A 24,543-nucleotide genomic window follows, 5' to 3' on the forward strand; every position below is an offset into this window, starting at 1 on the left:
TACATTTTGTTTTGTATTTGTACATTTTGTTTTGTATTTGTACATTTTGTTTTGTATTTGTAGTACAGCTGGAGTGTTCTTGGATACTCAGGGTTGCATCCATTTCATCAACAGAATCAACTGGTCAAATTTCTGTAGACGCAATGGTGAAGTTCGATCTGCCCTTCCCTTTGCCATTGTATTCTCTTTCTCAAGAACAACCTTAATAAACGTTATTAATAAAGAAAAATCGACAAATGAAATTGGGTTTTAAAAATCTCTTTTGGGTTTCATTCTTTCTTTATAGCATACATGCATAAAACACCCAACGTCTTTCCCCATATGTTGGTGTGTGTGTGGGATGGGGCAGCTATCTTAATCCGCTGCTGTCTGTCTTTGTCCATTCAAAAAGAGAATCATTCTCTCTATCCATTTGCCACATCAGGTAAGTGGCTTCCTGTGCCTATGATGTCACTGCCGAGAATGCAGCCATTACTCAACTTTTAACTGGATAATTCCACTCTACTTAGTTTTAAACTTGTGGAAATTTACGATTCTAACCCATTCTTTACACACTTGCCTTTTATCTGGCAATATATTAATTAACCTTAAATATGGTTGATATGCTATGAATTAGGCAGACGAAATATGTATTGCATTAACTAGCTGAATAGCTGCCCAAACTTGGTGATTCATTATAACTATTATATATAATTATTATGTTGACACTAGATTAGGAAAGATTAGGATATAGACTCTCCCACCCCTTGCTAGGAGACTGTTCTCTATAAACAACAATCAACCAATCAATCAGGTTGATAATTTCATCCAAGATTCTTCTGACACGTTCTCTTTAATCATCTCTTTCAAACATTGCTGTCCTCATGTCTTTCAGATGACATCCTGAGGTGTGATGATACAGGTGTGATGATGCAGGTGTGATGATACAGGTGTGATGATGCAGGTGTGATGAGGTTATCCAATGTGCAGTTAAATATGTTGGTATTATTAGAAAATAAAGTCCCAACCGTTATGTTCTCCTTTTCATAATTCTTGGTATCAAACCCTAATACACATATGTCAGAAACTTACTTCCGCCAAAGAGGCCTACTCTCTCTGACACAGGCTTTTTATTTGAAAAACCGATTGTATCCCACTTGCATATTTCCCTAAAATCTCAAATAACTTTCCACATACAGAAAAAAACTCTCTCTTGTTTAGGCCATCCTTGGCTTCAGGGATCTTGTTTCCTCACCCAAACATCAAATTTCCTGCCTTATTGCACTGTAGTCTTAATCCCAAAGCCATTCGTTTTAACCATGACTTGGACGGTTTTCCCATCAATCCATATATTTTGGCATGATATCTCACCCACTCTGCAGTCACCTCGGAAGTACTGGTAGACGATACCAGTACTTCATCGATGTAAGAGCAGGTACCTGCTCTAATGTTGCTGGTTCCATTCCAAGAGTTAGCGACATTTGTAGTAACAAGTGTTGTTGTACATCCAGTATCAACAACGGCTCTAGCCCTCTTCCCGTTAACAGTGACCACTATCTTTCCAGTATAAAAGGGGAGCAATAGCACCCCTTTATTCGTTTCCCAAAAGTGAAGAGCAATTCCTGTTAATGTGCCCCACCAAAAACAGATAATGTCTGGTCTTAGCTCCCCACAGTCTCTTACCAGGTGGAGTCCTTGACATCTGAAGCATTTACTGGTAAATCTATGACTTTGTTTCGTTAATGTCCACTCATCTCTGCTTTGATTGCTTGCTGCAGCAGCTGCAACTGCCCCCAGCTCACCTGGACGTTTTGCCAGCACTCTAGCATACCTCAAAATCTCTTCCACCTCAATGGTTTCAATTTCAGTAAGTTGTTGCAGTTCCATAGAGATGCAGTCAGGGAAACAAACACCAGTTTTCACTGTCTTCTCAAGGCTGTGTCCTGCATATCCAGCCAATCTTGCTAGCCGCCTTATCTCTGCCACATATACATCCACCAATTCTCTGGGCCAGTTGACTCTCCTGAGCTTATTATAAGCCTCAAACGAGCTCTCTGAGAATGCAGTCTTTAATTACTTTTCAATACTCTCAGAAATGCTCTGATCTCTATCAGCTATTTTTAGATGGACTGCGAGAGCATTCCGTTCCAAATACATTGTAGCTTTGTCTTCAATTTTTTGCAACTTTGCCACTAACTTCAGCTTGTTAGGCCATGTGACGACATTGCCTTCTACACTAAATGGCCTCAAGATGTCGCTGCTTAACCTTACTCATTCTCTCATTTTCGTCAATTGAGCCGAAATAGCTTGCAGTTAAATTGGTTGGTATTATTAGACAGTAAAGTTCTCAGAAAAAATTCCCAACCATTATGTTCTCTTTTTCACAATTCTCGGTATCAAACCCCAATGCACATATATCAGAAACTTACTTCCGCCAAAGAGGCCGACTCTCTCTGACACAGGCTTTTTATTTGAAAAATCGACTGCACCCCATTTGCATATTTACCCCAAATCTCCTTAAGTCATGTGACCAGCAGTTCATAAATAGCAGAAGCGGCCATCTTTTTTTGTCTTTTTTCCCTTTCCTGAAACGATGCCAGGTTTGTACTACTTTTTATTCACACTTTTGTCGCATTTTTTTTTTTTTTTTTTTGCCATCAGAAATAAAAAATCATCTAATTTTGTCAGCATTTTTGACAAGCTTCTGACTTTCACTCCAAATCACTTTCACTTAGTAGATAATGTCGGATCTATTAGAATATTGTGTTTTGTATTTATAATGTATTTATAATCCCACAGGCGCACCCTTTTTGATTTCAATGGTGCGGCCACTTCATTGGTAGAATTAACTGGTTGAATTTCTGTAGTCAAGATAATGAAGACCCATTTTTTCTTCTTTCTATCGTTGTTGTCTTTTCTAACAATATCTTAATAGAAATACAAAACACCAAGAGACAAAACAACCTGGAAGATTTTGATGTAATTCTATTCACTCGTATTGAAGATAAAAAGATCATAATCACCTCATTATAATTTTGAACCTTTAGCGATAATTCCTTTTCATATCCGGTTGTTAATTCTGTCAAACATTCAATGTTTTTGTTCCTAAAAAGGCAACAAAAAAAAAAATTAAATGCTTAGAAAGTTAAACAGAATAAAAAATCCCCGAGCAACACTTTTGGGTTTAACTAATTAAAGAGAAATATTTTGGTTTGGTGAACAGTTAACATTTTTAATGATACTTAACTCTTTTGGTGCCAATAATTTTAGCAATTATATCCATCTAGCACCATAGATTTTATCAAATATACTTATTGACATTATTTTCGCAAACACTAATAAAAACGAAAACTATCTAAACACACAAATTAATTTTCTATGCACTCCCATCTCATGAACAATCTTCAATCAATTAAACTTTTGAATTGAAAGCCATGTTTAATTTTAAAAGAGTTTCTAATGGGTAGCTAATCTGTACAAGTCTTAAGCTTTTCTTTCTTGTGTGAATCTGATAAATTATGCTCGGTAATTTTAACAGATCCAGTATTTTATGAAGTGATGATAAAATATCTATGAAGAGAACTTTCCAATTTTCTTTAATCATAAAATATTGCATTTATAGTATTTGTATGATTATAAAGTGTGTCAACATTTGAGCCAAAAGTATTTAATTTCTAAGTTTACAACTTTGGATCATGAATTCTGTAACGTTCTTATTTTATTTCCAAAAAATTTAAGTAGTTATTTGCCCTTGGTTAAAAAGAAAGAAAATAAGATGGTGTAAGTTTTTAATTTTTAGACAAGAAGCTGATGACATTTTTAAAACACGATTCAATATGTAAGTGTGCAACAAAAGCAAGACAATGGAGACAGTTGAGAATTTAGATGCAGAGAAAGAATATCTGAATGGCAAAGGTATTTAGTTGTATTGAAATTTTGTTACCTTGGTGAGCACAGGTGCTAGTATGCTTGCAAAAGTTAGGAGTGACGAGTGGGTAGAGTAAGTTTAGGGAACATCTGTCATTACTAATCAGCAGTGTTACATTGATCAAGGGAAGAGGCTATCAGGTATGTTTATTCAGTGTGATGTTGTATGAAAGTGCAGCCTAGCCAGTGAGGGTTGAAGACAGGCATTGCACGGAGAGAAATAATATGAAAATGATAGAATGGATGTGTAATGTTTAGTCTTATACACAGACTTAAATCTGATGATGTCAGATGAAGATTAACTCTGGACAAAACAGGAGACTTTGATGATATAGTCACATTGAAAAGAGTGTATGAGAGTTAATAGACAAAAATAGATGGGGAGTGATAAGGACGAATTTAAGAGATACAGCAATAAATATGTGGCCAGAGATAAATTAATTTTGTTATATTGCATATCTCTTCAGATTTACATATGCAAAACATAATTCGCTCAAGCAGCGATAGTGATAGCAATGCCGGTGCTAGACATATTTAACACATATCAGGGCATCAAAGACTTTTTTTCTGTGTCCACATTATCAGCACAATTCACTATTCATTTTAGCAAGAAAAACACTAGAAAGGACTATTTGGGTTAAAAAACAATCAAGTCTGAATTGTGAACATCACAGTTCAGGGGTCCTCCAGGATGTGTATTGGCATGAATAATTAATTTAAGGGACACCGTGGGAGTATAATTTTTCTCGGATATATCTACAAATCTATTGGCATTAATCCGAAAGGGACAAGTGAACATACCCTGTAATCAAATAACTCCTTACCATGAGTCAAAACACCGAACACAACCTGGGATAAAAAATATCCCCCACTATGCAAGGCTCTTGTGTCTTAAACTACATCTGCATACAAAGTATAAATTTGACCCGGTACTGACAGCAGCAGCAGCAATGTGTGTCCAGACTTTGAGGAGCAACAATCAGCAGCAGCTCTGACATCACCATCACAATCCTTCAACAATCATTGTTATTTTAATTTGAGTTTTTGATGCTTGTCCAGAGTTCTTTCCATATTAAAAACAATAATAAAAAAAATTGTATGGTATACATACCCGAGACAAAAAGAAACTGTTGTACACAAAAAAAAAACACATAAATTAATCAAATAGTTTTATTTTTTAAATAAGAAAATCAAATTTTATGGCTAAACAAGAAGTAGAAAACAGTTGCAAGGAAAACGGAAAATAATTCAAAGTTGCAAAATTTTGGAGTTTTTTTAGTCTACGAATCTATCACTTAAAATTATTTTATTTATAAAAATAATCAATTTATGTGATTTTTGTCACAGTTACGTACATCGTACACATTTTTCTTTATCTTTTTTCTTTTATATGAAAAAAACTTTGGACAAACACCAATTTTTTTTTAAATTCAGTTTCTTTTAAGATGATTCTTTTAATGTGTAAAATTAAATTGTTTTTGTTTGTTAGCTGATTACAATTGTTTGTTTGTTTTTTATACAATAACAAAATAATCTAAATCTGGTTGTGTGCAGTTTAACATTAGAATTTGGTTAAATCTTTATCAATTTGGTGAGGATCCACGGAAATCACTAGCCGATAACTAAAATCATTAAAATTCAAAATGGCATGCTGCATAACTCAACAAATAAAAAGATTTATACAAACTTTTTTTCCGTAAAGCTCTCTCTAGCTTTTAGTTCTTGTTTAATTTTCTTCTGGAAGGTTCCTCTCAGTCGCGATGATGTATTCATTTTGTGATCCTCAGATTTTACTTCCTACAATAAAAATTTTACATTGGATTGAAACAGCAATCAAGAGAATGTATTGTTTGTAAAATGAAGAAGGTGCAGTTTGATTACAATGCAATAAACAGAAACGATTCAAGAAAATTTGCTCAAGTTACAAGAACCTTGACAATCGGTTATGGTCAGCATAGAACTGCAGATTGCTGGGTTGTGTCTAACATTTGAAGAATATCAAGTTTACTATTTCACTTGTTCTGTTACCTCCTTTGAGGGTAGCCAAAGCATCAGAAGCTGCTGAATTGTGGCAAAATATTACCAAACATTTGATTCACACAAATTCATAACATAGGCAGGTAGGTTAGCTATCATATATACAATAAAAAAATGTGAGCATGGAAAGTAATATGGTTAAGCTTAAACATGGTAACGTAAAGGACTAGTTGTTAAAACTGGAACAGAAAAGGACAAGATATTCTAGTAAAAGATATAATAAATCTATAATATTATATAATCATATCTTAATGCTACAATATTTTAAGTTATAAACTTAAAATATTGCAGCATTAAGATATGATTATATAATGTTATAGATTGAATTTAAAAAACAAATTCTTAATGCTGCAATATTTTAAATTATAAATTTATTTTCCAGTTTTAAAAACTAGTCCTTTACTTTTTCTTATTACTTTTCATGCTCGTGTTTTTCTATTGTAATCTATGATTTTTCCAGATTTACAGTAAATTCGCTTGTTCTTTGTTTAATTTCAGTCTTATTTTTTTGCCTCATAAACATAACATACCCATATGTAATAACAATGTACGGCACTCGTCTGCTTTCAATAAAATACCCCCAATTATCTCCCTTTCATTCTTTCATTCTCTCTGCTTCACTTGTTACTTCTCTTTCGTGAGAGCGGGTAATTGGTAGCAACAGTAGTTGCTGAAGTGAGTGGTTGCTATGGAAACCCATTATAAAAAACGTCGCTCACCTCCTTACATTGTTGTATGATTTTGAACACCAGTAAATTCATCAGAACTTTTGTTTTACTGAACGAAAATTAAAATTTTTTTTAACAATATAACTGAGAAGATGATCTATGAAATTTAATAATTGTTTGAAATTTTGTCAAAAAATGAGTGAGCGGTGAAGCTTTAAAGCAGTTCTAAATGACTAAAACTGCCACTTAACCATATAATGGATGGGTCATAAATATTTCATACATTTTTAATGAATATAAGAAGACAACTATCTAGGAAAAGTGGATTACATTTTTAAAATGTACATAAAAATATGGTCGCAATTATAGAAAATTTGAGTTGAATGGAATAATAATACTTGAGGAAGGAATATTTTTTTCAAAATATTGTGAGATATTTGCTCCACACTTATATCTTCAGTGAATCGAGTGACGTCTAATGCAAGTAAGATTTGTAAAAACAAATCAGAAAAAAATAAGTTTAAACAAAACAAAGAAACTTTCACTTTTACCTACATCCTTTTTTCCTTCTGCATAGTTTCGCATTGTAAACATAATTCTGTAAATTGCCTATATGTACATTACGCACAATGCTTCAATCAAACTATGTGAATCTCTTAATATAAAAATAGCTTTGTTTTTATGGTTTTTAAAATAATATCTAACAAATGGTGACAGGCGTTGACACTACATTGATGGGATCATCCCCAAAAGTTCTCAATCAATGTCATCTCGGGTGGAATTGCATTGATTTCCCCTTTGATCCTTTATTTAAAATCCCTAAGAGTTACAACGTTTGTAAGAAAAAAAAATGATCTTCATCACTATCATCATGTACGACGACACCTGCTCTCTATACACTGTGCATGTACATGTATATCGTCATCGTCGCCATACATGGCCAAACCACGTGTAAGATGTAAGACATGTAAGATATTCACAACAGCTCAAATCTGGTGACCTTAGAAGCCGCTCCACATCTTCTCTTAAAGAAAGCAAACACTCACGCAACATATCTCTGAACACTAACACTTCATGAGTATTGATAGAGAGAATGTTATATCAATTGATAAAGAAGATTAAAATGATAGAGGCGAGTCTACCAACTGAGTTCTGCCTCCCATGCCCCTGTCCCTACTAGTGCCTAACCAAATATGGGGAAGTCTTTATGGCCCATCCGGTAGTTAATTCTTCTAGCAGTAATCTATTTTGTATATACATCACCCACAAGCTAAATAATTTATATATCCTCAATGTTCATTCTGGGTCATTTTCAAGTAGATGATGATAATGCATCTACCGGTTTGGGGTATGGTCTTGTGAAATTTTAGGTGCTCCACCCACTCAGGCTTTATTTTCTCTTTTAGAAGGGGTTAATTTATTTATCAGTATTCCTCAGTACCCTTACTGATGAGCTGCTCAAGCATTTTTTATGTCCAGAGTGCACACATCTCTTTGTGTACTGGCCTTTTAATCCACATTTTAATGACCTTGTTTCACATCTTCCCATGGTGTGAAGGACGTAACCCTTCTGTCCAATGTTTAGAAAAATACTTTAGTAATGGTATTTATTTTATAAATGACGTACAAACTTTAGTAATGGTATTTATTTTATAAATGACGTACAAACTTTAGTAATGGTATTTATTTTATAAATGACGTACAAACCTTTAAAAAGAACACTTGTATATATAAGCATTTTTATTCACACTAGTTCAGAATGTGATGTAGGTAAGATACAAAGTGATAGCAGCATTAATATCGAGATATATTCACTATAGGGTAAAAGCTTTGAAACGAAACGATTTGCAGATGCGTAATACCCCCAACAGTGTTCTTAACTGATCTCCATGCATTTCAGCACAATTCAGTTTACAAAATATAACTTTTCAATTTTTTTTTATTATTTTGTTCTAGATGGGAATAGAGTATCCTACTGAATGCCAGACATTTAGCCACTATGTCATGCATTCCAACTGAGAAATCTTTTTAAAATTCTAACCGCCTCTTTACATGCAATTATTTGTATCTCATTTGCACTTGGTTCGCCGAGTATATTTTCCAGGTAATTTTTTAAGTTCTTTTTAATGAGTCCGATTGATCCTATAATTACTGGAATGATGAAGATCTTTCTAAGATTCCAGTTTCCTTTCATGTTGTACATATGACCTTGGTATTTTGTTATCTTTTCCCTCTCAGCTGAACCCGGCATCGCTAGGAACACTGACTTCTACTAGGGTTACTTCTCTCTCCTTCTTGTCCTATATCACTATGTCAAGTTTAATAGCTTTGTTCTCTAGGTACATAACTGTAGGAATTGCATCGTCATAGTGAATGGTGGATGATTTATTTCCAACTGTTCTTTCTGGTAAACATGTTCCTAGGACTTGCTGCTGCATTCGATATTAAATTTTCATAGATTGTCCAATACGGATATTTGCACACTTCATTGTGTTGCACTGTATAATAGCAGTCTCCTAGCAGACCTTTATAGCTGGAAGTCAGGTGGCTCACAGTTTCTACTTTTGTGTGGCAGAACCTGCAATTGCTGAGGTCATTCATCTTCTTAAACACATTGGTTATCAAATCTTGATCTTGGCCAAACATTATAATCTGCTAATCACAGTGGGATGATCCTTGTTTTAGCCTTTCCATAATAAATGACCGTATGTGGTGAGAAGCTTCTCAAAGTTTCCGTTATTGCTAATATGCATTGGCATAGACAGAACACAGCAGATCTAGAGAAGTGAAACTTGACTACAAATCTTGCTATTCAACTTGTTACAGTTGTTCCACTTGCGTCAATAATGAACTGGTTCTGAGAACAACATGGCTTCACAAATTATCATATATATTTGACAACTGGAAGGCATAACTTCTCCAGTTAATGAAGTACCATTCACTATATGCAGGTGCGGCAGGTCGCATGTACAATCGGCCTTAAGAAAAAATATGTTTTATTTGATAAATGTTTTATTTCATAAATGCTTCAAGGCAATATTTAAAAAGTTTTTCTAAGGGATATAACTTACTGTTTTAATATGTTCAATTGATTTCTCACTGGACCTCAACAATGCCATGATTTCATTATACTTCCTATTAAAAAAAAAAAGTTAAAAACAATATTGAAGTTTGAATAATTAATACAAACATGTTTCTGCATTTTTGAGATGAGGATTGATAATTCATATTATTTCGATAATTTAGACTGTTTTGAGTTTTATTCATACAACGTTTTGGTCAATGTAACCTCCGACCTTCTTCAGGTGTATCTTATCAAACTTGAAAATCTTTCTGTCAAACTCGGGAATCTGCACGGAATTTCAAATGGAACCTTTTATTTAATTCACAACGGTAGCATGCTCTTGTTCCGTCAGCCATGACGTAGAATCCTTAGAATTACTCTCAATTTTAGTGCCACCCATACTTAGAATTGAACCTTCAACCTCCAGAAGAGTGTAACTTGTAACTGAATTTTCCCAAATACTCTACCCACATGGGTCCTTACAGAAAGATTCCAAAGTTAGACTTGAAGAAGGTTGAAGGTTCCATCAACAGAAACGTTGTGCGAATAACACTCAAGATGAGAACAAATATTGTGAATAGTCCAAATAATTTGAATAGTACAAATATGTTTTTATTTTGTTGCAATTAATAAACCTTTTAGAGTTGAAATCTCAATAAAGTCCATCAAATAATATAAGTGAGTGCAATGCGAGCAGAGCATAAAAAGAAGTGTTCCTGCTGAGTAAGACAACAGCTTCATAAGATACACAACTGATGACTGCCTGAGTGATAAAATGTGCAGCTGTTGTCGAACAAAATAAATCTGCTCAATTCTAACCAAGTTACTAGGACCAACTTCAAACAATACAAACTTCATCTAAGAATAATGAAGTGTATAAGTATCAACAATTATGCATCAAACATATTTTTATCTATATATATATATATATAAAACTGAAAGTGTCTGTGTGTCTGTGTATCTGTGTGTCTGTGTACATTTCCCTACGCAATAACTCTGTCAATTTTAAGTCTAAAGACTCGAAATTTGATATACAGGTTACTGAGATTTGGGAAAATCGATGTGATCGATTTTCGGCCAGAAATTTGGCGATTAAGGGATCAAAGTTCAACGATTTGACCTTTAAGAACTCTACCAAACTCCTCCGACAATTTTAGGTCTAAACACTTGAAATTTTAGATATAGGTTCCTTGGACGTGGATCTAACTTAATAACTAAAGTTGAGCCCCAAACAATAAATTTTAAGGGGTCATAATAGGAGTCAAAGTTTAAAAAAATTGACCTTTTTTTTTTTTTTTTTTTTGCTCACCTCCAAACACCCAGGCAACGCCGGGCACCCATTGCTAGTATAATATAAAAACATTTCTATATATTTTCTTCCATCTTCTGATTTATATAAAGTAACATTGTCTGTGTGTGTACATTTCCCTACCAAATTACTCTGTAAATTTTCAGTCTACAGATTCGAGATTTGACATAAGGGGCATTAAGATTGGGAAAATCTTTTTAACCGGTTTTCGATCAGAAATTTGGCTGTCAAAGGGTCAAAGTTCAACGATTTGCCCTTTGAAAACTCTACCAAACTCGTTTGCCAATTTTGGGTCTAAACACTTGAAATTTTAGATGTAGGTTTCTTGGACATGGATCAAACTTTTTAATTGCATTTGAGCCCAAAACAATAAATGTTAATGGTTCAAAATTGGGGTTAAAGTTTAAAAATTTTAACCTCTCAGCCAATTTTTAGTCTAAACATTTGAAATTTTACATATTCAGACATTAATCGGTTTTTGCTGAAAATTTGGCTTCCAATGAGTCAAAGTTCAAAAGATTTTACCTTTGCGGTCTGTAGCAAACAATTCAGCCAATTTTGGGTCTAAACATTTGAAATTTTACATAAAGGGTATTCAGACATACAGCAAGCAATATATATATATATATATATATATATATATATATATGTATATATATATATATGTATATATATGTATATATTATTTATATATGTATATATATACATAATATAAAGCTGAACGTCTATGTGTGTGTCTGGTCACGAATATGCTTCTATATGGTTGACTATTATAGAAAACTGATCACATATATATAAGATATAAGATGTATTGAGACACAGGAATAGGTATGTTTGATCTGGCATAATGATGATTCATTAAAATTGTGGGGTCTGCGTACGCGCCTGGTCCACAAAGTATGGAAATAAAAAATTTAAAAATTTAAAAAAAAGTTTACAAGTGTTTTTGATATAGATGTACATAATAATACTTTGATAAGTATGTTTTAACTTAAATAGGGATGGTATAATAAAATTGGGGGGTCTGCGTTCGCGCCTGGTCTCCATAGAATGGAAATAGGCACAAACTTTAGTAAAGACTTTTCATATCTATCTGCGTAAGTATACTTTGATAATTATGTTTCAGTTTGAAGAAATATGGTATAATAAATTATGGGGTGTTCGTTCGCGCCTGACCTCCATAAAATGGAAATATGTCACAAAGTTTAACAAGGTTTTTTAATATAGATCCACAGAATATTGTGATAAGTGTTTCAGTAGGTGTGTCAAAAATTTCGTGAAAAATAGTGAATAATTCCATCCCATCTTTTCAAGCTTATAACTCCTCGAAAAATGTCATTCAAGCCCTAATTTTTTTCCAATTAAAGGAGCAAGGATCAAGGTTTCATTAAAAAAAACAAAACAAAAAAAACAACGTGGTTTTTTTTTTAAAAAGGTTTTAAACTTCGGACTTTACAGGTAAATTTCTAAAAAACACTACTTTTTTTGTTTTAAATTTGAATATATTATTTATTGACCTTTTCTCTTCAGTTTGTGATTCACTTTGGGGAGTAAATTAATTATTTACTTTTTAATAGACATTTCAAAATTAGAGGCGTGAATTATTCGACCCCCTGTCTTTCCAAGCTTATAACTACTCGAAAAATGTAATTCAAGCCCTAATTTTTTTTTTTCAATTAAAGGAGCAAGGTACGAGGTTTCATTAAAAAAAACAAAAGAAAAAACAAACAACGTGGTTAAAAAAAAGGTTTTAAACTTCGAACTTTACATGTAAATTTCTAAAAACCACTACTTTTTTTTAATTTGAATATATTATTTATTGACCTTTTCTCTTCAATTTGTGATATATAAAACTTTGGTGAGTAAATTGATTATTTACTTTTTAATAGACACTTGAAATGGGGGGGGGCGTGAATTTTTAAAAAAACGTTTGTCTAAAATATTATATTCGGTTTATTGGAAAGAGCATAAAATTTTACATTGACCCTGAAAATATCGTAAAAATAGAATCAATAGAAAAATTTTGATAGATTTTTAAAGTTTAAAAATTGAAAAATATTAAGTTCGTAAAATTCATTACTGTTTTTTAAAAAATAAAAGAAAATATTTCTATTACTTTTAAAAAAACTTTAAAAGTTTATTTTGGAAGTATAATCCATAAAGAAAATAAACAACCCACTTTTAAAAGTGAAATTACGAGTTTTTTATATTTTATTCGCAGTTTCGTGTCAGGGGTGTCAAAAATTCCTACAGAAATTCTGATACACCTAGTGTTTCAGTGTGAACAGGTATGGTATAATAAATTATGGGGTTTATCTATTTTATCTTTACTTTCATCATATTTTGCTTTGGTTTTGGTACCCCTAAATTCGAAGCTAGTTCTTTACAACCCTTCCTTTTCATAACCTATCATACTTTCATAAATCAGAGTCCATTTTCTGTAGGCTGTTTTTGAACCCAGTCAACGACGGGTATTTTTGCTAATATATATACATATTATATATATATATATATATATATATATATATATATATATATATATATATATATATATATAATGTAATATTGAATTACTTTAATATTGAGATACCGTTCAATATAATTTCCTTTATAACTATAACAATCATTTTTATAATTATTATAAATTTAGATATATGGGAATATTTTGATTTATTTATTTATTGCTTTGGATCTTATGACTGCACCACTTCTTCAGTAACTACATCAGGGAATATCCTTTTTTTAATCTTTGCTTCTTTAAGACTTTTGATGCAATCTATCTGCTAAATAGCAAAATTTATGACTACCTATAAACATCATTTTGCTAAAAACATTTCCTCTGATGAGATGAACCATTTATTGAAAATCTATGGATTAAAGAAAAAAAATTAAATTGTTGTATTTTTTGTCAAATAATAAATTTGTCATAAAGTTTTAATTTACAGAATTTAATTCCAAATTTCACTTATATATATATATATATATATATATATATATATATATATATATATATATATATATATATATATATATATATATATATATAAGTCGTTTATGTATAAATATATACATCATTATTTAATAAATCTTTGAATGTCAAAAAACTTACGGTTTGATAAAATCAATTTTTGCTTTCCACTCATCCTTGCGTTCCAGCATTCCTCCCTTTTGCAAAAAAATAAAAACAAAGTTGATGATTCGATATATGAACAATTATTTATTTTGTTTTCAGTGAGAAAAGGAGCGAATAAAGATATTTACTCAGATTTTCATCGTCTTAATGATAAAGAGAAAATCTCATAAAAAAAACTTTAATTCTTTTTTCTTTATTCTGTGGTTAAAAGTAAGAGTTTGTGTGTATGATGTTCTGGGATGGTCATTCTGGCTGTTAAAATCATGCAAAAAAAACGTCTGCTGGTCATACACTTTTATGAACTTGTGGTCATCTCAATCAAAACACATAGTGTGCTTATTATTGCCAGGTTATAAATTTATGTTTTGTTATTTTTTTTTTTGTTTTTTTTTGTTGTAATATTCACAGTATTTCGACGAAGACAAAAAGAAGAAACAAAAAGACCAAAAGAAAAGCTGAAGCACAACCTGAGAATCCGCCTGCTATTCCCTATGGCGGCTATGATCGCCTTTTCCATGCATAGATAGTACATGTTTCACATCGTAGGAAGTATCAATGATCAAATTGTATACACGTATCCTAGTTCCATCAACGACGATACTGATTTCAGTTGGCAGAACTTCTACTTTTCTTCTCTTTTTGAACTCGAGAATCTTTATGCCGAACTAGATAATTTATTTAATCTACAAGGATTCCATCAACCATGACTGAGCATAAGTGTTAATTCTTCGTTATTATTGCCTGTGATAAAGATTGAACTTTTGCAACAACTTAATTGCGCACATCGGGTCACATAATGGGAGAGAACTTGAAAGCCTACTAGACACTATCCTCAAGTGTCTAAGGTCTCTCTGTACAGGGGTTTGTCAGAACAATCTGGCATGAGGATACTTTTTCCATAGAAGTAAACCCTGACCAAATATTCAAAATCACATAGTATTCGCAGCCCAAATAAGATCTCCTCACTACGGCTACCCCACAGCTTTTTCGAGGAATGGTGCACCTTCTCCAAGTGATATTACCTCAAGTAATAGCACGAAGCTGGATACTCCACCAGACTAGATAAATTCTTGTCCTGGAATCCAGTAAGACCATGAGACCAACATGAAAGATATACTACAATGTATAAAAATGGTTAATTGGAGAGAGGAAAATTATGTTCTCAATTTCTTTACTAACTCAGTGCTTGAGAGATAAAGAACTTTAATGGAACATTCGAATATTTATGTATCTCATATAGAGTTCAAGTGTTAGCCCCTGGTTGTGGGCCCCTTGATTTCTGAGAACTTCGACTGAAGTAAAATAATACAATAAAAGGATAATAACGAACGTTTCTTTTTAATTTTTACTGAACAAATTTGAATAAATGCAAAAACAAATCACTGAGTTTGTGTAACGTTACAGTAACATTTGAAATCATGAAATTTCTACAATTTGTCTGATATTATCTATTATTATTATCTATTATTCACATATTCACTCGTATATGCCATTATTATTGTCTATTATTCACATATTCACTCGTATATGCCATGGTCTGCAGAAGATCAATTTCATACAGTTTGTTTTGTGTTTGTTACTCTACTGTAGGGATGCAATTATCTCCCTTGAAAATATTTGGTATTTTTTGGAAGAGGGTCTATGATCACATCATGAGTTTATAGGTGTATCACATGATCATTTCTCAAAAACGAGTCTCTTCCTCTTAGTCGTCATGTCCTTAATCTGGAAAAATGCACACTCCCGACTTTCTGCTCAGATGCAAGCAGAACCAATACATCAATGATCAAATAAATTATCAAAATATCTTATACTCTCTTACATGCTATTTGTACTTGTGACATTGTGTGCAGTTAATCTGTTATGGAGAGATTTTTTTTTTTTTTTTTGCATTTTTAATGTATCCTGATGTTATAATTTACCATCATGCATATTGCAGATATTTAGGATTTGAATGATAGAAAACGACTAAATAGTTCTCTGTCTGTCTCTCTCACTCTTTTTCCCTCTCTCCCTATCTATCTCGCTCTCTCTCCCAATATACACGTTTAAGAAATGGAAACTATAAAGAGCATTAGATAACTCCAATCCCATTAAATTTTGTAACGAAAAAAGTTACAATCCTGGTGCAACTCGAGTTTTTGTGCTACTTGAAAGCATTGAGTACACAGGATATGTAGTGGAATTACATGTCGGAGAGAAGTGTTAGACAATTGAAACGGATGAGAACTCAAATATAGAGATAGTATAGTTGAATGGTAAAGCTATTTAGTTTGTTCAGAAGTTTTGTTACCTTAGTGATGTCATTGGCACACAGGAAAGAGTAGATGCTAGCGTGATTACAAGAGTTAGGAGTGGATGGAATAGGTAACTTCTGCCATTACTAACCAGCAGAGCATTACCACTGTTGTAGGTTAGTTTGAAATTCAATTCCTAAAACATACCCAAAATATGCTGGCATGTAAAACGGACATTAAACCAATGATGATGATGACGACGACGACGACGATGATGATGACGACGACGACGATGATGATAATGATGATGATGATGATGATGATTCAGAAATACATATTCCTCATCAAAATTAATTATTTAAATAATGAGTTTACTGTATTATATATTACACTAGCTGTACCTACCCGACATTTCCCAGTATGCAGTGAAGTTATTTTACTTTTTAATTTGTATTCGTTTGCACATTTTTAAACATAACGATGATAACTTCTATTATATTCTTCAATTTAAAATGAGTTATCTCGTTTACTGATTTATATTTTTAGGTGATTATTTAAACATGTTTTGTATTAGCAGTTTTCAGGCTAGACTAATTAAGTTTGTTTTTGAGTAAATTTATTGCTAAGTAAGTTATTATATTGCCAATAACATGGTACAACAATAACAAATGAAAATTGGTAAGTCAGAATCAAATTTTTATTCGTCAGTTTAATTAGGTCTAACTTTGCCTTGAAAAGGATAAGATAACTTTATATGTTAGTTTTTAATGATTTTTTTTTGTTTGTTTGTTTATTTTGATCAGAATAATAAACTTGGTACCAACAATTTGGGATTTATAACGTTCCAACTCTTTTTTCTCCTTCTCTCTCTCTCTGATGAGGCCATCTTTCATCTTTAAAATGTTTGTCTCAATAAGGACAATCTGAAAAACACAAGGTCATCAGTTTAATTAAAAAAACATCACTTTTAACTGAAAGTAAAGTCAACTTTAACTGATATAAAAAAGATTAACTGATTTTAATTTTAGGATTGTGCCTCAATTCATCAAGATAATGGTTAATAAGAAAAAATGATTGGCTGCCAAAAGATGAGAAACACTATGGGAGTATTACTAGTATGAACTATATTTTATTACTTATGGGACACTTTCTGATAAGAAATTTTTGAGATTGGATTTGAAAATAAGTTGTAATCAGCAGGGAAGCAGTTCTGCTCTAATGTGCTCCACATAAGGAAGTTCTTACAAAAAAAAAATTGCCCATGGAAATTCCACCAGATGCTATCCATATGGAGAGAGAAAGGAAAGTTTATTTTTTGATGTGGTAGCAAAATGACTTCTTGCTTCGAATGTCTTACAAAGAGGGACCAAAATCTAGAGTGCAGTCAAGGAGAGTAGAAAGTAGGTCTTGAATTTACTCACATTCCATAAGTGATGTTTCTGACAAAGGGGGGAGAATTGCTGCTTTCTGAGTCAGAATCTATTCATATAATACATCATTAGTAATTTTAATTATATTCATATTATTTAATTATATTATTATAATATTCAAATATATTACTAGTAATTATATTCATATTATTAGACATTTTTAATCATCATTAGTAATTTGTAACAGTGAAGTGTTTTTTCTCCTTACATTAAGTGGCTTCATGTCTTGTCTGGAACAATTTCCATCAAAAAAAACCTTTGATGAAATAATCAATAGAGAAGAGAGTGACTAGCAATATTTCTGTGAGAAAAGTATTGTAAGAAAGAGAAGCGATCACCTTCCAACATGATTTTCACAATGTCAAGGCAGTATTTCATCTTAGGACTGACTCTTATATAATCCACACTTCTTTCCAAGAAATTTCACACATTCACCGCTATTCCAAATATTTCCATACGTTCCTTAATCAAGCTATATGGAATCAGATCATATGTTTTGTGATAATTTATCCACTTAAACACCAGGGAATACTACAAATTGTTGACAGAGAAATTTTTGATGATAGCCTATGTAAAAACTCCTAGTGTGTGTACTAATAATGAGAATGCAAATACATTAGAGAAGAGATTAAAAATGTAAACCTTGTTACAGAATCTAATAAGAATACAAAGATGGATATTTGAGAATAGGTTAAATATACAAGAATGGCATTACAGAATAGATTTTGTATAATTAGATGTTCTGTATCGTGGCTTTGGTCATTTTGGACCTGTGTCCTTTGGTGCAACTTACTAAAGAATACTGGAAAAATCTCATTTTCTTGACCAATCACTGCTTGGTTAATTTGATATAGACTTATCACTCTTGGGACTTAAAAAAGATTTTCATTGGTTGAAAATATTTTAAGTCAATACATTCCTGTGAAAACTAACTTGCTTTTGGAAGTCCTAATAAAGTAGAGGACGATAGAGTGTAGCTCTTAGAGTCATTTGCATTTTAATGTTCATCTGAATTGCATCTCAATCTCACTACAGTACTTTAGCTTAAGAATACTAAAATGCTATTAGAGGATAGTTTAAGAATACAACGATACCGTTCAAGAATAGATAAAGAATCTGAATTTTCTCATAGAATAGATTAATAATGCGAAGATGTACATTAAAGAATGGATTAAGTCTGTGTTGACTGAATTGCAAAGTGATTCAAATGAACAATAAAAAGCAAATGGCTCTGATTGCTACTTTCTTGCATTCACCATTTCATTTGGATACACTTTTGTCATCATTTCCAAAAGCAAGGAAGTTTTCACAGGAACGTGTTAATTCAAAGTACTTTCAACCAATGAAAATCGTTTCAAACCCAAAAGTAACACTTCTTTGTGAAAGTAATAAGCCAGTGCGAATTTAGAAACTCTTATAAGACCTGGTCAACAAAATTAGTTTTCACCAGAGAATTCTCAAGCCAGCCGCATCTGAAACAGAAACTCAATAACGTTGCTCAACAACACAGGGAAGGAAAGTTGCAGAGAAATCTTCAATGACTCACATACAAGCCTTCTCCATTTTGTGCACGCATTCTTACACATTAACAACAGGCAGTCCAACAGAAACGCACAAACAAGAACTAGGAAAACCAACGCACATACACAAGGCCATGCTGCCAAATGTATTATTTACATACACATATTATTCACACGGTGAACATTTTTCACTTGCGACTATTTACTCAACTTTTTTTACCAAATACAAATATGCATAAATAACATTTATTAATTGAAAATATTTTTCCTCTTATAAAATTAAAATATAAAAATGTTTTATTAAAAATTTTTACATTTATAAAACTATTCATGTTTAGTTAGCATTTGATCTTTCTATTCCTTAATTTGTTGCCATTTTATTTTGCATGTCTGTATATATCCTACATTTTCTTCCTTCGCTAAAACATAACGTTCATACCGCAATTCATATTAAATGTTAGTCGTGCTCATACACCCAAAGACGCTATTATCGTCCAAAAATGGTACCACGCCACAAGTCTACAACGATGTACATTAGAGAACTGATTAACAAATCTGAATATGTCCACAGAAAATAGATACAAAATAAAAAGATGTTACAGAATAGATTAAGAAAGCGATGTTTTTCGAGAAATGATTGAATGTACAGAAATGTTCATAGAGAATGGATTAAAAGATATGAAAATTACGTAAAGATTAAATATAAAATGAGATTAAGAATAAAAATATTTCATTAAAGAATAAAAAATATTTCATTAAAGAATAAAAATATTTCATTAAAGAATAAAAAATATTTCATTAAAGAATAAAAAATATTTCATTAAAGAATAAAAAATATTTCATTAAAGCATAAAAAATATTTCATTAAAGAATAAAAATATTTCATTAAAGAATAAAAAATATTTCATTAAAGAATAAAAATATTTCATTAAAGAATAAAAATATTTCATTAAAGAATAAAAATATTTCATTAAAGAATAAAAATATTTCATTAAAGAATACAAATATTTCATTAAAGCATAAAAAATATTTCATTAAAGAATAAAAATATTTCATTAAAGAATAAAAATATTTCATTAAAGAATAAAAAATATTTCATTAAAGAATAAAAAATATTTCATTAAAGAATAAAAATATTTCATTAAAGAATAAAAATATTTCATTAAAGAATAAAAATATTTCATTAAAGAATAAAAAATATTTCATTAAAGAATAAAAATATTTCATTAAAGAATAAAAATATTTCATTAAAGAATAAAAATATTTCATTAAAGAATAAAAATATTTCATTAAAGAATAAAAATATTTCATTAAAGAATACAAATATTTCATTAAAGAATAAAAATATTTCATTAAAGAATAAAAATATTTCATTAAAGAATACAAATATTTCATTAAAGAATAAAAATATTTCATTAAAGAATAAAAATATTTCATTAAAGAATAAAAATATTTCATTAAAGAATAAAAATATTTCATTAAAGAATAAAAATATTTCATTAAAGAATAAAAATATTTCATTAAAGAATACAAATATTTCATTAAAGAATAAAAAATATTTCATTAAAGAATAAAAATATTTCATTAAAGAATAAAAATATTTCATTAAAGAATAAAAATATTTCATTAAAGAATACAAATATTTCATTAAAGAATAAAAATATTTCATTAAAGAATAAAACATATTTCATTAAAGAATAAAAAATATTTCATTAAAGAATAAAAATATTTCATTAAAGAATAAAAATATTTCATTAAAGAATAAAAATATTTCATTAAAGAATAAAAAATATTTCATTAAAGAATACAAATATTTCATTAAAGAATAAAAATATTTCATTAAAGAATAAAAAATATTTCATTAAAGAATAAAAAATATTTCATTAAAGAATAAAAATATTTCATTAAAGAATAAAAATATTTCATTAAAGAATAAAAATATTTCATTAAAGAATACAAATATTTCATTAAAGAATAAAACATATTTCATTAAAGAATAAAAAATATTTCATTAAAGAATAAAAATATTTCATTAAAGAATAAAAATATTTCATTAAAGAATAAAAATATTTCATTAAAGAATACAAATATTTCATTAAAGAATAAAAAATATTTCATTAAAGAATAAAAATATTTCATTAAAGAATAAAAATATTTCATTAAAGAATAAAAATATTTCATTAAAGAATAAAAATATTTCATTAAAGAATACAAATATTTCATTAAAGAATAAAAATATTTCATTAAAGAATAAAAATATTTCATTAAAGAATAAAAATATTTCATTAAAGAATAAAAATATTTCATTAAAGAATAAAAATATTTCATTAAAGAATACAAATATTTCATTAAAGAATAAAAAATATTTCATTAAAGAATAAAAATATTTCATTAAAGAATAAAAATATTTCATTAAAGAATAAAAATATTTCATTAAAGAATACAAATATTTCATTAAAGAATAAAAATATTTCATTAAAGAAAAAAACATATTTCATTAAAGAATAAAAAATATTTCATTAAAGAATAAAAATATTTCATTAAAGAATAAAAATATTTCATTAAAGAATAAAAATATCTCATTAAAGAATACAAATATTTCATTAAAGAATAAAAAATATTTCATTAAAGAATAAAAATATTTCATTAAAGAATAAAAATATTTCATTAAAGAATAAAAATATTTCATTAAAGAATAAAAATATTTCATTAAAGAATAAAAATATTTCATTAAAGAATAAAACATATTTCATTAAAGAATAAAAAATATTTCATTAAAGAATAAAAATATTTCATTAAAGAATAAAACATATTTCATTAAAGAATAAAAAATATTTCATTAAAGAATAAAAATATTTCATTAAAGAATAAAAATATTTCATTAAAGAATAAAAAATATTTCATTAAAGAATACAAATATTTCATTAAAGAATAAAAATATTATATTAAAGAATAAAAAATATTTCATTAAAGAATACAAATATTTCATTAAAGAATAAAAATATTTCATTAAAGAATAAAAATATTTCATTAAAGAATAAAAATATTTCATTAAAGAATAAAAATATTTCATTAAAGAATAAAAATATTTCATTAAAGAATAAAAATATTTCATTAAAGAATACAAATATTTCATTAAAGAATAAAAATATTTCATTAAAGAATAAAAATATTTCATTAAAGAATACAAATATTTCATTAAAGAATAAAAATATTTCATTAAAGAAAAAAACATATTTCATTAAAGAATAAAAAATATTTCATTAAAGAATAAAAATATTTCATTAAAGAATAAAAATATTTCATTAAAGAATAAAAATATTTCATTAAAGAATAAAAATATTTCATTAAAGAATAAAAAATATTTCATTAAAGAATAAAAATATTTCATTAAAGAATAAAAATATTTCATTAAAGAATAAAAATATTTCATTAAAGAATAAAAATATTTCATTAAAGAATAAAACATATTTCATTAAAGAATAAAAAATATTTCATTAAAGAATAAAAATATTTCATTAAAGAATAAAAATATTTCATTAAAGAATAAAAATATTTCATTAAAGAATAAAAATATTTCATTAAAGAATAAAAAATATTTCATTAAAGAATAAAAATATTTCATTAAAGAATAAAAATATTTCATTAAAGAATAAAAATATTTCATTAAAGAATAAAAATATTTCATTAAAGAATAAAAATATTTCATTAAAGAATAAAAATATTTCATTAAAGAATAAAAATATTTCATTAAAGAATAAAAAATATTTCATTAAAGAATAAAAAATATTTCATTAAAGAATAAAAATATTTCATTAAAGAATAAAAATATTTCATTAAAGAATACAAATATTTCATTAAAGAATAAAAATATTTCATTAAAGAATAAAAAATATTTCATTAAAGCATAAAAAATATTTCATTAAAGAATAAAAATATTTCATTAAAGCATAAAAAATATTTCATTAAAGAATAAAAAATATTTCATTAAAGAATAAAAATATTTCATTAAAGCATAAAAAATATTTCATTAAAGAATAAAAAATATTTCATTAAAGAATAAAAATATTTCATTAAAGAATAAAAAATATTTCATTAAAGAATAAAAAATATTTCATTAAAGAATAAAAATATTTCATTAAAGAATAAAAAATATTTCATTAAAGCATAAAAAATATTTCATTAAAGAATAAAATATTTCATTAAAGAATAAAAAAATTTCATTAAAGAATAAAAATATTTCATTAAAGCATAAAAAATATTTCATTAAAGAATAAAAATATTTCATTAAAGCATAAAAATATTTCATTAAAGAATAAAAATATTTCATTAAAGAATAAAAAATATTTCATTAAAGAATAAAAAATATTTCATTAAAGAATAAAAATATTTCATTAAAGCATAAAAAATATTTCATTAAAGAATAAAAATATTTCATTAAAGCATAAAAATATTTCATTAAAGAATAAAAATATTTCATTAAAGAATAAAAATATTTCATTAAAGAATAAAAATATTTCATTAAAGAATAAAAAATATTTACATAAGAAAAAAAAATATTTCATTAAAGAATAAAAAATATTTCATTAAAGAATAAAAAATATTTCATTAAAGAATAAAAAATATTTCATTAAAGAATAAAAAATATTTCATTAAAGAATTAAAAATATTTCATTAAAGAATAAAAATATTTCATTAAAGAATAAAAATATTTCATTAAAGAATAAAAATATTTCATTAAAGAATAAAAATATTTCATTAAAGAATACAAATATTTCATTAAAGAATAAAAATATGTCATTAAAGAATAAAAAATATTTCATTAAAGAATAAAAAATATTTCATTAAAGAATAAAAATATTTCATTAAAGAATAAAAATATTTCATTAAAGAATAAAAATATTTCATTAAAGAATACAAATATTTCATTAAAGAATAAAACATATTTCATTAAAGAATAAAAAATATTTCATTAAAGAATAAAAATATTTCATTAAAGAATAAAAATATTTCATTAAAGAATAAAAATATTTCATTAGAGAATACAAATATTTCATTAAAGAATAAAAAAATATTTCATTAAAGAATAAAAATATTTCATTAAAGAATAAAAATATTTCATTAAAGAATAAAAATATTTCATTAAAGAATAAAAATATTTCATTAAAGAATACAAATATTTCATTAAAGAATAAAAATATTTCATTAAAGAATAAAAATATTTCATTAAAGAATAAAA

General features: G+C 28.2%; 1 protein-coding gene across 2 annotated transcripts in view; it reads right to left on the reverse strand.

Moving 5' to 3' along the window:
* The window catches only part of LOC145255723 (uncharacterized), a 187,904-nt gene that overhangs the window by 114,265 nt on the left and 49,096 nt on the right, over nt 1–24,543 (reverse strand). For both annotated transcript variants that reach the window (XM_080114324.1, XM_080114323.1), the window contains exons 7-11: nt 17,179–17,277; nt 14,094–14,149; nt 9,683–9,746; nt 5,594–5,703; nt 3,003–3,084 (exon numbers count right to left, since the gene is read on the reverse strand). In XM_080114324.1, the coding sequence (XP_079970450.1) occupies nt 3,003–3,084; nt 5,594–5,703; nt 9,683–9,746; nt 14,094–14,149; nt 17,179–17,277 (411 nt within the window). The remainder of the gene's footprint in view (nt 1–3,002; nt 3,085–5,593; nt 5,704–9,682; nt 9,747–14,093; nt 14,150–17,178; nt 17,278–24,543) is intronic.

This window comes from Euprymna scolopes, chromosome 31 (genome assembly GCF_053919585.1).
Source record: "Euprymna scolopes isolate OS-2025 chromosome 31, ASM5391958v1, whole genome shotgun sequence".
In the NCBI taxonomy this organism is placed as follows: domain Eukaryota; kingdom Metazoa; phylum Mollusca; class Cephalopoda; order Sepiida; family Sepiolidae; genus Euprymna; species Euprymna scolopes.